This window comes from Halichoerus grypus, chromosome 4 (assembly GCF_964656455.1).
Source record: "Halichoerus grypus chromosome 4, mHalGry1.hap1.1, whole genome shotgun sequence".
Classification (NCBI taxonomy): Eukaryota; Metazoa; Chordata; class Mammalia; order Carnivora; family Phocidae; genus Halichoerus; species Halichoerus grypus.
The window spans coordinates 124,050,542-124,065,852 of record NC_135715.1 but is presented as its reverse complement, the minus strand read 5'-3'; the positions used below and the strand labels follow the sequence as shown (position 1 = coordinate 124,065,852).

The window sequence follows — 15,311 nt, the reverse complement described above, 5'->3', positions numbered from 1 at the left end:
TCTATCCAGCTGTGGCGAGCTCCTTCGCCATAATACCGCTTCCTGTGGGTCAACAGGCAGCCTTTGCAGCTGTATGTCCATGGAGGTCTTAGATCACTTCCCCATTAGTTCCAACAAGTCCATTTTGTTTCCCAAGAAACCCCTCTGTTTTGTGCAAATAAAGCTCTTCGGGTGGACCCATCCATCAACTCCAGATCTGTTCAAAATGACTGTAAATTGTGACACATGACAGCATATAGACATGTACACTGGGATCCTCATGACACTAGTTAATGATACATGAAAGTTCCATGCCACATTTTCTCTTTTGTTGTTTCAGATAAAGGAATATTCATTATCCAGAGTGAAAGCCTCAAGAAATGCATTCAAGCAGGCAAATCTGTACTGACCCTGGAGAACTGCAAACCACCGAACAAGCACATGCTGTGGAAATGGGTTTCAAACCACCGCCTCTTTAACATAGGAGGCAGTGGCTGCCTAGGCCTGAATTTATCTAATCCAGAGCAGCCATTGAGCATATATGAGTGTGATTCCACTCACATTTCCTTGAGATGGCTCTGTAACAGGAACATGCTCACCGGCCCTCTCAAGTACACGGTCCAGGTGAACCACAACAACATGCTTGTGGCCTCATGGAAATATCTTCACAAGTGGATTTCCTATATGTCAGATGGTGGAAGCATTTGTGAATATCTGCACAAAGGTAAAAAAAAAAATAATTGAAATAAAACTACTTGTGAAAGGGTATATTTAGAAAGTTTGCCCCTAAGTAAAGTTTTGTGAATTATATGACAGCACCTAGAGTCTCAAGGGACGTCTGCTAAACACATTTCAGTTGCTTACTCGCTTATTATAAAAGGATTATTGGAGTCTTGGAATGAGCTTTCTACATTCTGCTAAAGAAGCAAAACTTGGAATTTAAAGGTATTAGGGGAGAAAACACTTAAATAACTCTGGGAATCAATGGAAAGGAGGAGAAAGAATGGAAGGCTAGGAGAGAAAAAGAAAATAAAGGTGGGAAGAAAAGGTCTATGAAGTAAAGACTTATCAGGATGAATAGAAGAACCTCTCCTGCCCCCATTTCTCTTATTGTAGAAACTCAGCCCCATGTATGAGTGTGTCCACAGAGCACCTCAAAGCTTCCTCACTGGCATCCACATCATGGTCGTGGACAAGGCATTTAAAGATAAACCACAATGTCAAAGCCATTGGCAAGTGTCAAGGGGTGGAAAAGCATGGTTTCAGGAGTGGAGGTTTTCCTTCTCCATAGTTCTGTAATATTTGGCATTTTGAGCAGGAAAAAAAAAAAAAAGACAGAACATGGTATAAATTCTGAAACCTCAAACCTGGCTCTTAGACTTCTCTCTGTAGCTCTCTTCATTCATTCATCCATCTAACCTTCACTTATTTATTGAGCACTGACTGTTTCTCTGGTACAGTGCTGGGCATTTAATTTACACAAGCCAACGAGACAGATGTGGCCCCTGACCTCATGGTGCTCTGTAGAACTATGGCTTAACAAGAGCATATCCTTCTAAGAACTTTACACCAGTCCTAGGAAGCAGAGCAAGGGACTCCTAAGATCCAAAGCAGGATTTTCTTTTGTACCTACAATAAACCAAATAAAAAGAGAGCCAAGAGCAAGCCATTTCCAGGACTCACTACAATAAGCAAGTGTTGCAAGCCAGCACTCTGAATAGTCTTCGATTCTAAGGAAGAACTTAATATTTTGCTTTATGTTAATTTTTTAGCCTTATACCCACATTCCTACACACTCAGGGGAAGACTGAGTAGAAGTCAGGGGATTGAAACAGGGGGATGTATCCTGAAATACCTGTAATTCCTAAACCGCCAAACCTCCAGGGCTGGCAATGTGGTGTGTGCTCAATCTAGCCTTGCAAACTGTGGCGAGGGAGTGAAAACCTCCACAGCTGGCCTTTCTGCTCCAAGACCCCCTTAACTGAGGGTGGCCCAGATCCCCCCTCACCACTGAAAGCACCCCCCACCCCGGCCCCACTGAGTCATGCTTAAGGCCGAGGATACCCGATTATTGAAATACTCTGAGAAAGCAGCCGACAGGCCACCTCCTCACAGTAGAGGCCTCCTAGCTAGTCATCCTATTTTCCCCTCTCCCCGTGTCGGTTCGGTTTGCCACACTGCACCCTGAGTTAGTCTTTAAAAATGGAAATCTGATCATGTCATTTTCCCATTCAAAACTCACTACTGACTTCCCACCACCCTCACAGCAAAGGCCAAAATCCATAATGCGGCAGAGCCGGCCCTCTGTGAGCTGACGCTCCAGTACATCCCCAATCCCACTTCCTTTTGCACCTCTTTGTGCTTCCCCTTTCACACCCCCCACACACTCTTGTCACAGGGCCTTCTTATTTGCTGTCCCGCCCACCAGAACGACTCTTTTGCAAAGACTTGCATCTTGACCTCACCCAGTTCTTATTCAGAGAGGCCTTCATTGACAACCCTCTCCACAATAGTGCTCCTCCATCCTTCAAACACACACACTATCTTCCTGCCTTGCTTTGTTTTTCTTCATGGCACTTATCACTATCTGAAATTATATGTTTACTTGTACACTTCTTAGAACAGAAGCTCCCTATGAAAGGGAAGATTTGCAATTTGCTCTCTAGTACATCCCCAGTGTTGGGCACATTAAATGCCCAATAAATATCTGTTGAATGAATGAATTCATAAATGCCTATACAATTCTTGAGGTTCAGATGGTGATCCCTGATGTATTTGGGGGTGAGAAGGTATTTTAAAATAGATTTTCATTTAATTTTCCTTCTCAGCCACTGACAAATATGTGTGCTACGGTGGTGGGGCACCACTGTAAATAACCAGGTAGAAAATAGGTAAACAAGACGTTTATCAGCACGTGCTCTGAAGCCAGCACTTACCCTTGTACCGTCACACACACTGCCTACAGTGAGGCCCCAAGGATTCTCTGTGGGATAGCGAGGGCCTTATGCATCGTAGGTTCTCAGTCAATAAAAAACGCATTAACTATATGACAGTTTCCAAAGACAAAGCTGACATAATGCTCATTTGACTTTGCCTTTTTCTCCTAGATTTGTACACAATCAAAGGGAACGCCCACGGAACACCATGCATGTTTCCCTTCCAGTATAACCGACAGTGGCATCATGAATGCATCCGGGAAGGGCGGGAAGGCCACTTACTGTGGTGCGCCACGACCAGCCGATATGAACGAGATGAGAAGTGGGGATTTTGCCCAGATCCCAGTAAGAGGAAAATCTAGTTTTCCCCATATGTCATGAATGAATCAAGCATGATTAGAAAGTTATCTGTATTTAAGGAAAAGCACCAGGATTGATATATTGAAGTCTGAATAAGCACTCTGATTCCATTTATCCAGATTTTGATTTTGTGTTTGTTTTGCCTTGAAAAGACAATTCTGATGTATATTCTTTTTTTCCTCTTATGCTCAAAAGATGTTAATTAGCCTTTCTTCATTAAGCTCAGTGCATAAGGATGCTTTAACCAGAATGAAATTATAACACTCTGTGCGCTCATTAATCCCAGCTTCTGGGCAGAATACGTCAAAACAAACCTGAATGCATATAAAACTCATTCTTTATTTCTACGTGCAACCCACCCCCTCCTATAAGCTGCCTTAATTTCTCCATGTCCAGACTGCCTATCTCACCCATTGTCAGGTCCAGGCATCAGCTGGTCCCCTGATGACCTTTTTAAAATCGCAATTGCCCTCATTATTTCTCAACAATGAGTTCTCATCTTGACTCCCTTTCCTTATTGCTCAATTTCTAGCTATAACCTCAAAATCTGACAGCTGCAATGTTCTAATTTTTTTTTTCAGTTAGTACTTTACTATTTTATTTTTATTTAGCTAAAAGTTTTCCAATACCTGCTAAATATTGAAGAATATTTATATATACCTTCTACTTTTTTTTTTTTTTAAGAAGAAAGAGAAGGGGGAGAAGCAGAGGGGGAGAGAGAGAGAGAATCTTAAGCAGGCTCCATGCCCAGTGTGGAGCCCAACTCGGGGCTCAGTCTCACCACCCTGAGATCATGATCTGAGCTGAAATCAAGTCAGATGCTCAACAGACTGGCCACCCAGGCGCCCCTATACTTTCTACTTTCTATATTCAGTGTCCTCCACCTTGGTTCTTGCAAGTCAGAGAGTATAGCTCCTACTATCTCCTCTTCCTTGCCTACCTCCCTTCCACATATATGACAAATACAACAAATAAATTAGAAACAAACGCAAATTGAAGAGATGAATTCCAAAGAATTTATAAGTTATCTGTAGAATTGTTTTCTAATCTAAGAACCAGTATGGCTTAGTGAATAAGAGAGAGTACAGGTTTTGAAGTCAGACAGACCAAGCTTGGAGTCTGTTTCCCTTCAATGATGAGATCTTGAGTCTCCGTTTCTTTGCCATAAAATGGAGATAATAACGGTAACTCTTAGGATTATTGAGATCCAATTTGATGATGCATCTAAGGTACATGTACTTCTGGTACATGGTAAGCATTCACCAGGATTAGCCATTGCCATCAGCATCAACATATATCATCATCAAATCTAACTTATGCATTCAGTATGCACTTCTGAATCAGTGGTTCCTTCTCTTTATTGTCTTTCAGCAGCACTACGTTAGCATAGTGGTGGATATCAAGAGTGTCAGTCCTTAGGACCCTCCCTTCAAAGAACTTGGTCTCTAGATGTAATACAGACAGATTTGCTCTATGCCAGAAAATACAGACTATATTTGATATGATATTCTAGAATCACCAGGGGGATAGTTAACAATACATATCCTGGCCCCTCTATCAGAGATGCAGTGGGTCCAGTGTGTGGGACCCAAGCATCTGCATTTTTGACAAGTAACCTAAATGATCCTGTTGCAGATAATTCTTCATCAGACAATTCACAGTATGCAGATAATTCTGTAAACATACATCTATATACAGAGCTGATATTAAGACATTTAACAACTAATACGGTATGGACTATTGACCAATCCCAGTGGAGACTTTAACACAGAGGTTAGGAATCCTGAAGGCCCAGTGCTGGTTTTAACCCCTCAGCTTTTGGAGTGTGAGGAGATGTGATGAAGGAAGAGATGCAGGAGAGACTGGGGCAGGGGCGCTTGGGTGGCTCAGTGGGTTAAGCGTCTGCCTTCAGCTCAGGTCATGATCCCAAGGTCGTGGGATCCAGCCCCACATCAGGCTCCCCAGTCAGCTGAGAGTCTGCTTCTCCCTCTCCCTTTGCCCCTCCTCCCCCACTCATGCTCGCTCCCTCTATCTCAAATAAATAAATAAAATCTTTAAAAATAAACCAATATCAATATCATTAACATGTATTTCACATGGCCTTAATACTGGGGACATTTTTTTAAAATTTTTTTTTATTATGTTATGTTAGTCACCATACAGTACATCATTAGTTTTTGATGTAGTGTTCCATGATTCATTATTTGCATGTAACACCCAGTGCTCATTACAACACATGCCCTCCTTAATACCCATCACTGGGTTACCCCATCCCCCTCCCCCCCTCCCCTCTGAAACCCTCAGATTGTTTCCCGGAGTCCATAGTCTCTCATGGTTCATCTCCCCCTCTGATTTCCCCCTCTTTCTTCAGTTTTCCCTTCCTTCCCCTAATGTCTTCCGTGCTATTCCTTGTGTTCCACATATGAGTGAAACCATATGATAATTGTCTTTCTCTGCTTGACTTATTTCACTTAGGATAATCCCCTCCAGTTCCATCCATGTCAATGCAAATAGTGTGTATTCATCCTTTCTGATGGCTGAGTAATATCCCATTGTATATATGAACCACATCTTCTTTATCCATTCATCTGTTGAAGGGCATCTCAGCTCCTTCTACAGTTTGGCTACTGTGGACATTGCTGCTATGAACATTGGGGTGCATGTGCCTCTTCTTTTCACTATATCTGTATCTTTGGGGTAAATACCCAGTAATGCAATTGCTGGGTCATAGGGTAGCTCTATTTTTAACTTTTTGAGGAACTTCCATACTGTTTTCCAGAGTGGCTGCACCAGCTTGCATTCCCACCAACAGTGTAAGAGGGTGCCCCTTTCTCCACATCTTCTCCAACATTTGTTGTTTCCTTTCTTGTTGATTTTTGCCATCCTAACTGGTGTAAGGTGGTATCTCAATGTGGTTTTGATTTGAATTTCCCTGATGGCTAATGATGTTGAACATTTTTTCTTTTTTTTTTAAAGATTTTATTTATTTATTTGTAAGAGAGAGTGAGTGAGAGAGAGCATGAGCAGGGAAAGGGGGAGAAACAGACTCCTCCGCTGAGCAGGGAGCCCGACGTGGGGCTCGATCCCAGGACCCTGGGGTCATGACCTGAGCCGAAGGCAGACGCCTAACCAACTGAGCCACTTAGGCATCCCAATGTTGAACATTTTTTCATGTGTCTGTTAGCCATTTGTATGTCTTCTTTGGAGAAGTGTCTGTTCATGTTTTCTGACCATTTTTTGACTTAACTTTTTGTTTTTTGGGTGTTGAGTTTGAGAAGTTCTTTACAGATCTTGGATACCAGCCCTTTATCTGTAATGTCATTTACAAATATCTTCTCCCATTCTGTGGGTTGTCTCTTAGTTTTTTGACTGTTTCCTTTGCTGTGCAGAAGCTTTTTATCTTGATGAAGTCCCAAAAGTTTGTTTTTGCTTTTGTTTCCCTTGCCTTTGGAGATGTGTCATGAAAGAAGTTGCTGTGGCCGATGTTGAAGAGGTTACTGCCTATGTTCGCCTCTAGGATTTTGACTTTTTTTTTAACCGCAGTATTCTCCCTGAGGTTCTGTGAAGAGCCCTGTTACCATTCTCTGTCTCCTGTATTCAATTATGGTTTCCCAGGTGGAAGCCTGGGTACAGTGGTGCTTGGGGCTTTTCACCCCCCAGTCTTCCTATAGCTCAGAAGCTTCTTCTGCTTGACAGCCTGCTAGATTCCAGCTCTCCTGACCTTTACCTCAACCAGCACCATTTGTATAGTGCTAAATTACACTTCCAGTTTTCTTCCTTTCTTGTTACTTTTGGTTCCTCGTAACCAACATAACTCAAAATGATGTGTCAAAGGCTGAAATCTGAGCAAGCTGATAGCTCTTTCCACGGGAGCAACAAGTGAATAGGACAGAAAGGAGTGAGTGGAATAAAGCAAAGATTTGTACTTCTGTATCTCATCTTTCTTAATGGAAGGTTTTAGTATCTCACTGCAAAATGATGCTTCCCTTTTTTAAAAAAAAAGTTGACTGTAAGTGAGCAAAATTTAAATTTAGTACTACTACATATATAAACACACTGGCAGGAGGGATACAATAAAGCACTTGTCACTGTAGATTTTCAGGAACAAGGAGATATATAGGAATCTCTCTGGGTTTGTTTAGAGGCAATTCTGTGCCATGATGAGTCCCTCTTAATTGTGTGTCTTACACAGCTGGACAGTCATGCTCAGTTAGTTTGAGATATTTTTTTTTTATTTTTTTTATTGTTATGTTAATCCCCATACATTACATCATTAGTTTTAGATATAGTGTTCCATGATTCATTGTTTGTGCATAACACCCAGTGCTCCATGCAGAATGTGCCCTCCTCAATACCCATCACCAGGCTAACCCATCCTCCCACCCCCCTCCCCTCTAGAACCCTCAGTTTGTTTTTCAGAGTCCATCGTCTCTCATGGTTCTTCTCCCCCTCCGATTTCTCCCCCTTCATTCTTCCCCTCCTGCTACATTCTTCTTCTTCTAGTTTGAGATATTTTTAAGACTTCAACCTCTGGAATGGTCTGATTGCCCTTGAACCTTATTCAGCTGATACAATTATTTTATCAGTAACTTCAATGGTGTAACGGGCAGATTGGTATCAACATAGATGTATGACTGTGAACCTCACCTAAGCCTCCAACACTGGTTGCAATGCTATTATTTCTCTTTTGTCATACTGCTCTCTTGCTCCCCACAATGATCATACCAACCTCCCTATCCTCCTCTAACTTCTTACCCTACCCCCCATTCTCCTTCCTGATTCTCATCAGATGACCTCAGTTCTTACTCATAATGAAAACAGGATCCATCAGAGGGAAAGTTTTGACAATTTCTGTTCCCTAACCTTTAAGCCCACCTGGGTCTGCACCCATCTTTTTTCCTCCACCCTATACAATAGTGTTCCTCTTTCTATCTAGAGCAAATCTCCCCGCTTGGACTCCAGAGCCTCCCATTCAACGTTCTCCAACCTGTATCTCAGTGTTTCTCAAAGTGTGATCCCCATTCCAACAGCAGCAGCATTCCTTGCAAGTTTGATAGAAAGGAAAATTATCAGCAACACCCCAAACAACTATATCAGAAATTCTAGAAGTGCAGCCCTGCAATCTGTTTTAACAAGTTTTCTAGGTGATTTCAATGCCCACCATTCTACTGGATCCTTCTCCATTAGCAGTTAAACTTGCTTAATTTAAGTCTTTTTTTTTATTTTAAGTTTTTATTTAAATTATAGTTAGCTAACATATGGCAAAATTTATTTCAGGTACATAATTTAGTGATTCATCACTTATATATAACACCCAGTGCTCATCACAACAAGTGCCCTCCTTAATACCCATCACCCATTAACCTATCCCCCTCCCACCTCCCTCCATCAACGCTCAGTTTATTTTCTGTAGTTAAGAGTTTCTTATGGTTGGGATGCCTGGGTGGCTCAGTCGGTTAAGCGTCTGCCTTCGGCTCAGGTCATGATCCCAGGGTCCTGGGATCAGGTCCCACATTGGGCTCTTTGCTGAGCAAGGAGCCTGCTTCTCCCTCTGCCTGCCTCTGTCTCTCTCTCTCTGATAAATAAATAAAATCTTTAAAAAAAAAAAAAGAATTTCTTATGGTTTGCTTCCCTCTCTCATTTTTTTTCCCTTCCCCTATATTCATCTGTTTTATTTCTTAAGTTCCACATATGAGTGAAATCATATGGCATTTGTCTTTGACTGACTTATTTTGCTTAGCATAATACACTCTAGCTCCATCCACATCATTGCAAATAGCAAGATTTCATTCTTTTGATGGCTGAGTAATGTTCCATTGTGTATATATACCACATCTGCTTTATCCATTCATCAGCCGATGGACATTTGGGCTCTTTCCATAATTTGGCTACTATTGATAATGCTGCTATAAACATTGGGGTGCATGTGCCCTTTGAACCAGTATTTTTCTATCCTTTGGATAAATACCTAGTAGTGCAGTTGCTGAGTCATAGGGTAGTTCTATTTTTAACTTTTTGAGGAACCTCCATACTATTTTCCAGAGTGGCTGCCCCAGTTTGCAGTCCCACCAACAGTGTAAGAGAAACCCACTCAAGTCTTAAAATATCTTAAAAATAATATAACACTTTCATACCCACTTCTGCCTCCTGAAAACACCCATGTCTTTTACCCCCCCACCATAGACAGACTTCTCAAAAGAATTGTCTATACTTCTTCACCTTGCTTTCATTCCGCAGTCCACTGTCCCTCCTTGACTTCTATGACAATGCATGCCTGATCTCTATTTTCACAAACCATTCATTCATTCATTCCCACAAATCTGTATTGAACACCTACTATGTGCCAAGTTTGTGCTGGGATTATAACCATGAACATGAAAGATGAAAGTCATAGTGCCTGTCCTAATGAAGTTCACATTCAAGTAAAATACCCAAATTGATATATAATTTTTGATAAGTGCTACTTTAAAAAAAAAATGGTGTTATCAGTAAGAAATCTAATTTAAATTTGTGAGTCAAGGAAAGTTTTTCTGAGTATGTTGTATTTAAATCTCTAGTCCAAGAGATGAATAACAGTTATCAAGATGGAAAGTGAGAGGATGAGATATCCACCTAGAGGTGCATGGTCTATGGGAATGGTCAGCACTAGGTGTACAGGCAATAAAGGAAATACATTGTTTGAATAGAACTAAAAAAAATAATAAAACCAACTAGATGTCAATATGCTTTTGACTCACCATGCACATGCACTGACAATTCTAAACAACATCCATGATAAAATACTCTCACCTGTCCAAGGGTGATTGTTTCCCTACCTTTACCCACAATGTGCCACTAGCCAAATGCCTGAAGGCTTTGAGGAGGGAGAGAGGTTACTTCTACCTAGGAAAGACAATGTGGCAAGAGCACAGTAAGGGATAGAGGAGCAAGACACTCTGGAAAAGTTGGCAGAGGCCAACTCATGCAGAAGCATGATAATTCAAGGTGTTCTAGAGGTAAAGATTTACCTAATTCTAACTATAAATGGAAGCTATAAAGGGATCTTAAGCAGTGATATGATAATGATTTAAAAATTTTTTGAGGATCACTCTGAATTCTTTATGGCAAATGGCTTGCAGGAGGGCAAGAAGGAAATCCTTGAGACCAGTTATAAGGCCCCAGCAGTAGTTGAATCAGGGATAGTGGTGACTTGAGTTAGGTAGCAGAAAGTGGGTTGGAGAATGGATGTATTGAAAATCTAATCTGGAGATAGACTGAATAAGATGTGGTTCTTAGGAACACAGCTGAGCTGGAGAGAAGAAGCTGAGCTGTCATGTGTCTGAGTAGCTGATTAAAGCAACAAGCCAAAAATGAAAGAGTTAAGCCTTTTATCACTTACTGTGAGATATAAGCAAGAACCTAAAATGGGAGGAAGCACCAACTCCTCTTGCTCCATTTTCCTTATGGAATGGCACACTGGTCAAAGGTCAGAAGGATCAGCACAGGCTATTGAGAGAGCCCTCAACAAAAGCCTCCTCAGGTTTGTGGATTCTGGGGTCAAGGGTAAGTGGGGAGGGAAAAGCTAGGAGTGGAAAAGGACTGGGCACTGAGTCAGAGTGGGTAAAACTGTCTTCAAGATTCCCCCTCCTCTACCCCCCAACCTCAGTAGAGGTACCTGAAGAGGATACCATCCCAAGGCCTCAGAAAAAGAGGCTTAGAAATGAAGGAGCCAGAGCTAGGAATGTGAAGAGCATGATGGCCCAGGGGGGCCTGAATCTTTGACTGAAACTCCCTCCAGAGACTTTAGTGCATCGTCTGTGAACCAAGTCTGATATGGGAGGGGAGCTTTCCCCCGTGAGGTCTACCAGATAAAGCCTTTGTAATTGCCTATGGTCAGGCCTGAAAAATCATATATAGATTTTTAACCAGGTGTTGGATTTCTCACTGGTAAGGACAGACTTGAAGGATAAGGGAGAAAATGAAGTGTTAATTAAGACCCCAGGTTTCTGATATGCATTGCGAAGTTAATGGAGATACAGATTTGGAAGAGACAATGAAGCATTCAGACTGGGACAAGTTATGTATCAGTCAATCATGTGAGATGTGGACTAGGCAGTTAGACATAGAGGTCTCTATATATTTGAGAGTTGTAGTAAAGGGATTTATAGGAATGGGTTAGATAGTCTAGAGTATGTGTAGAATAGAAAGAAAGGGGACTCAGGGCCAAGTCTTAAGACCTCAACATTTAGTTTGAACAGAGAAGAATGAACCAGCAAAGGAGACTAAGAATAGACAGCCAAAGTGGTAGAAGGGTAGCCAGGCATGTAAAGGCAAGAAAAAAGAGTGCATCAGCCAAGACAGGGAACTCAACTTGCCAAATGCTGCCGAAGGGCTTGATTTGACAAGATCTGCAACTTAAGTGTTTGCTGGACTTGGCAACATGGAGGTCACTGATGACCTTACCAAGTAAACTCTAGTTGCCAAACTGAGTGGGTTAAAGAGTAAATGAAAAAAATAGAAGAGGAGGGAACATTTCCCAATTCATTCTGTGAGGCCAATATTACCTTGATACTGAAACCAAACAAAGACATCACAAGTAAACTATACACCAGTATCTCTCATGAATATAGATGCAAAAATCCTCAACAAAATACTGGCAAACAGAATGCAACAACATATAAAAAGAATTGTATACCATGACCCACTGGAACTTTTCTCAAGAATGCAAAAGTGGTTTAAAAATCAGGAAACCAATTAATACTCATATCGATAGGATAAAGGACAAAACAAACATGATTATCTCAATAAATGCAGAAAAAATATTTGACAAAATTTAAATCCCTTTGTGTAACTAAGAAAAAAAAAACACTCCAAAACCAGGAACAGAAGGTAATTTCCTCAACCTGATAAGAGCATCTATGAAAAACCCACAACCAACATAATTAATGATAAAAGACTTGATGCTTCCTCCCTACAATCAGGAATAAAATGAGAATGTCCATTCTCACTACCTCTATTCGACATTGTACTGGAGATTCTAATCAGGGAAAGTAAGCAAGAAAATGAAATAAAAGGCATCCAGATTGGAAAGAGGAAGTAAAGCTATCTCTATTTGCAGATGACATGATCTCATATATATAAAATTCTAAGGAATTCACTAAAAAACTATTACAACTAATAAACACATTCACAGCATACAAGATCAATATACAAAAATCAATTGTATCCAGAAATTAAATTATGAAAACAATTCCATTTATAGTAGCATCCCAAAGAATAAAATAGGGGCTCCTGGGTGGCTCAGTCATTAAGCGTCTGCCTTCGGCTCAGGTCATGATCCCAATGTCTTGGGATCGAGCCCCGCATCGGGCTCCCTGCTCAGCGGGAAACCTGCTTCTCCCTCTCCCACACCCCCTGCTTGTGTTCCCTCTCTCACTGTGTCTCTCTCTGTCAAATAAATAAATAAAATCTTTAAAAAATAAAATAAAATAAAATATTTTGGAAAACATTTAATGAAAGAAGTGAAAAACTTACACTCTTAAAACTACAAAATATAGTTGAAAGAAGTTAAAGAAGACATAAATAAATGGAAAGACATTCCATGTTCATGGGACCAAAAGACTTAATATGGCTAAGAGGGCACTATCACTGCAATCTCTATCAAAATTCTAGCTGGCTCCTTTGCAAAAAGTGACAAGCTTATCCTAAAATTCATATGGAAATTCAAAGGGCCCAAGAGAGCCAAAATAATCATGAAAAAGAACAAAGTTGGAGGACCTCAAAATATATGCAAAGCTACAGTAATCAAGACAATTTGGTCCTGTCAAAATTGAATAGGGGTGCCTGTCTGGCTCAGTTGGAAGAGCGTGTGACTTTTGATCTCAGGGTTGTGAGTTTGAGCCCCATGTTGGGTAAAGAGATTACTTAAAAAAATAATAAGCTTAAAAAATTAAATAAAATTGTGAGTCCTCATTTATGGTTAATTGACTTTGGACAAAGATGCTAAGACAATTTAATGGGGAAAGAATAGCCTTTCAGCAAATGGTAAGGGAAACTGGGTATCCACATTAAAAAGAATGAAATTGAACACCTATCTCTCACCTTACAAAAAATTAGTTGAAAATAGATCAAAGACTTAAATGGAAAAGATGAAACTATGAAACTCTTAAAAGAATATATAGGGGTAGAGCTTCATGGCCTTAAATATGACAATGGGTTCTTAGATATGACACCAAAACTCAAGCAACAAAAGAAAAAATAGATAAATTGGACTTCATCAAAATTAAAAACCTTTGTGCTTCACTGGACACTATCAAGAAAGTGAAAAGACAACCCATGGAATGAGAGAAAATATTTGCAAGTCATATAAATAATAAAGGACCTTATATCTAGAATATAAAAAGAATTTTTATAATTCAATAATAAAAAAACAACCCAATTAAAAATGGGTAAAGTGTCTGAAAAGGCATTTCTCCAAAGAAGATTTGAAGTGGCCAATAAGCACATGAAAAGATGCTCAGTATCATTAGCCATCAGGGAAATTCAAACGAAAACCACAATGAGATGCCACTTTACAACCAGCAGGATGGCTACAACCAGAAAGATAATAACAAATGTTGATGAGGACGTGGAGAAACTGGAACTCTCAGCTACTGCTAGTAGGACTGTAAAAGGGTACCGCTGCTTTGGATTAACAGTCTGTCAGTTCCTCAAAAGGTTGCATGGATCACTACATCAAAAACTAATGATGTATTGTATGGTGACTAACATTACATAATAAAATAAAATTAAAAAAAAAAGAAAATGTTAAACATTGAGTCACCATATGACCCTGTAGTTGCACTCCTAGGTATGTATCCAGGAGAAATGAAAATGTATGCCCACACAAAGAAAACTTATAAACAAATGCTCATAGCAGCATTATTCATAAAGCCAAAAAAGAGAAACAACCCAAATGTTTATCTACTGATGAAACCATAAATAACACGTAGTATAGTCATACAGTGGGATATTATTGGTCAATAAAAAGAAGTGAAGTACTGGTGCATGCTACACCATAGACAACTCTTGGAATTATTATGCTAATTAAAGAAGCCAGTCACAAAAGACCACATATTGTAGAATTCCATTCATATGAAATGTCCAGAAAAAGCAAACCCATAAAGATGGAAACTAATTAGTGGTTGCCTTGGACCGAGGGTGGGGATGGGGATTGAGGAGCGATGGAGAGTGACTGCTAATGGGTACTGGGAGATGAAAATGTTCTAAACCTGACTGTGGTGATGGTTGCACAATTCTTTGACTGTACTAGAAATCGTTGAATTATATACTTTAAATGGGTGAGTTAGGGGCGCCTGGGAGGCTCAGTCAGTTAAGCATCTGCCTTTGGCTCAGGTCATGATCCCAGGGTCCTAGGATTGTCCTGCATCGGGCTCCTTGCTCAGCAGGGAGCCTGCTTTTCCCTCTGCCTGCCGCTCCCCCTGCTTGTGCTCTCTCTCCTTTCTCTCTCTCTCTGACAAATAAATAAAATCTTTAAATAAATAAATAAATAGGTGAATTCTATGTCATGTTAAGTATATCTCAATAAAACTGTTATTTTTGAAAGAGTAAATGGGAGATGAGGAATTGAAGAGAGTATGTGTGTAAAAGTATTTGACTAATGGGGGTAGAGAAAAGGGGGGATGGGAATGCCAAGGGAGAAAGTATTTTTGTTTCTTATTTTTTAAGGATGAGCAACGCTAGGCCATCTTGGAATGTATGTGGAAATGATCCAACAGAGAGAGGCTGAAGATGCAGGAAAGTGAAAGCAATTGATTGTGTATATATGATCTCTCAGAAGACAGAAGGAAGTAGGATCCAGATCATAGATGGACAGACTGACCTTTCATAGATGTAAAGACAATTTCTCCATAAGAAGGAAGAGGGAGATGATGGTGCAGTTCCAAGAAGTTTGATTGATTAGGTGATGGAAGAAAATGAGGAGAAACTGGTCCAGAGGCTGTGGACTTTTTCTCTGAGGAGGGGGAAGAAGGAATAAGAGGTTTGGACAACAGGAAA

General features: G+C 40.4%; 1 protein-coding gene across 2 annotated transcripts in view; it reads left to right on the top strand.

The window, feature by feature from the left end:
- Positions 1 to 15,311, top strand: part of PLA2R1 (phospholipase A2 receptor 1) — a 115,497-nt gene that overhangs the window by 16,074 nt on the left and 84,112 nt on the right. For both annotated transcript variants that reach the window (XM_078070878.1, XM_036070995.2), the window contains exons 2-3: positions 320 to 703; positions 3,087 to 3,260. In XM_078070878.1, the coding sequence (XP_077927004.1) occupies positions 320 to 703; positions 3,087 to 3,260 (558 nt within the window). The remainder of the gene's footprint in view (positions 1 to 319; positions 704 to 3,086; positions 3,261 to 15,311) is intronic.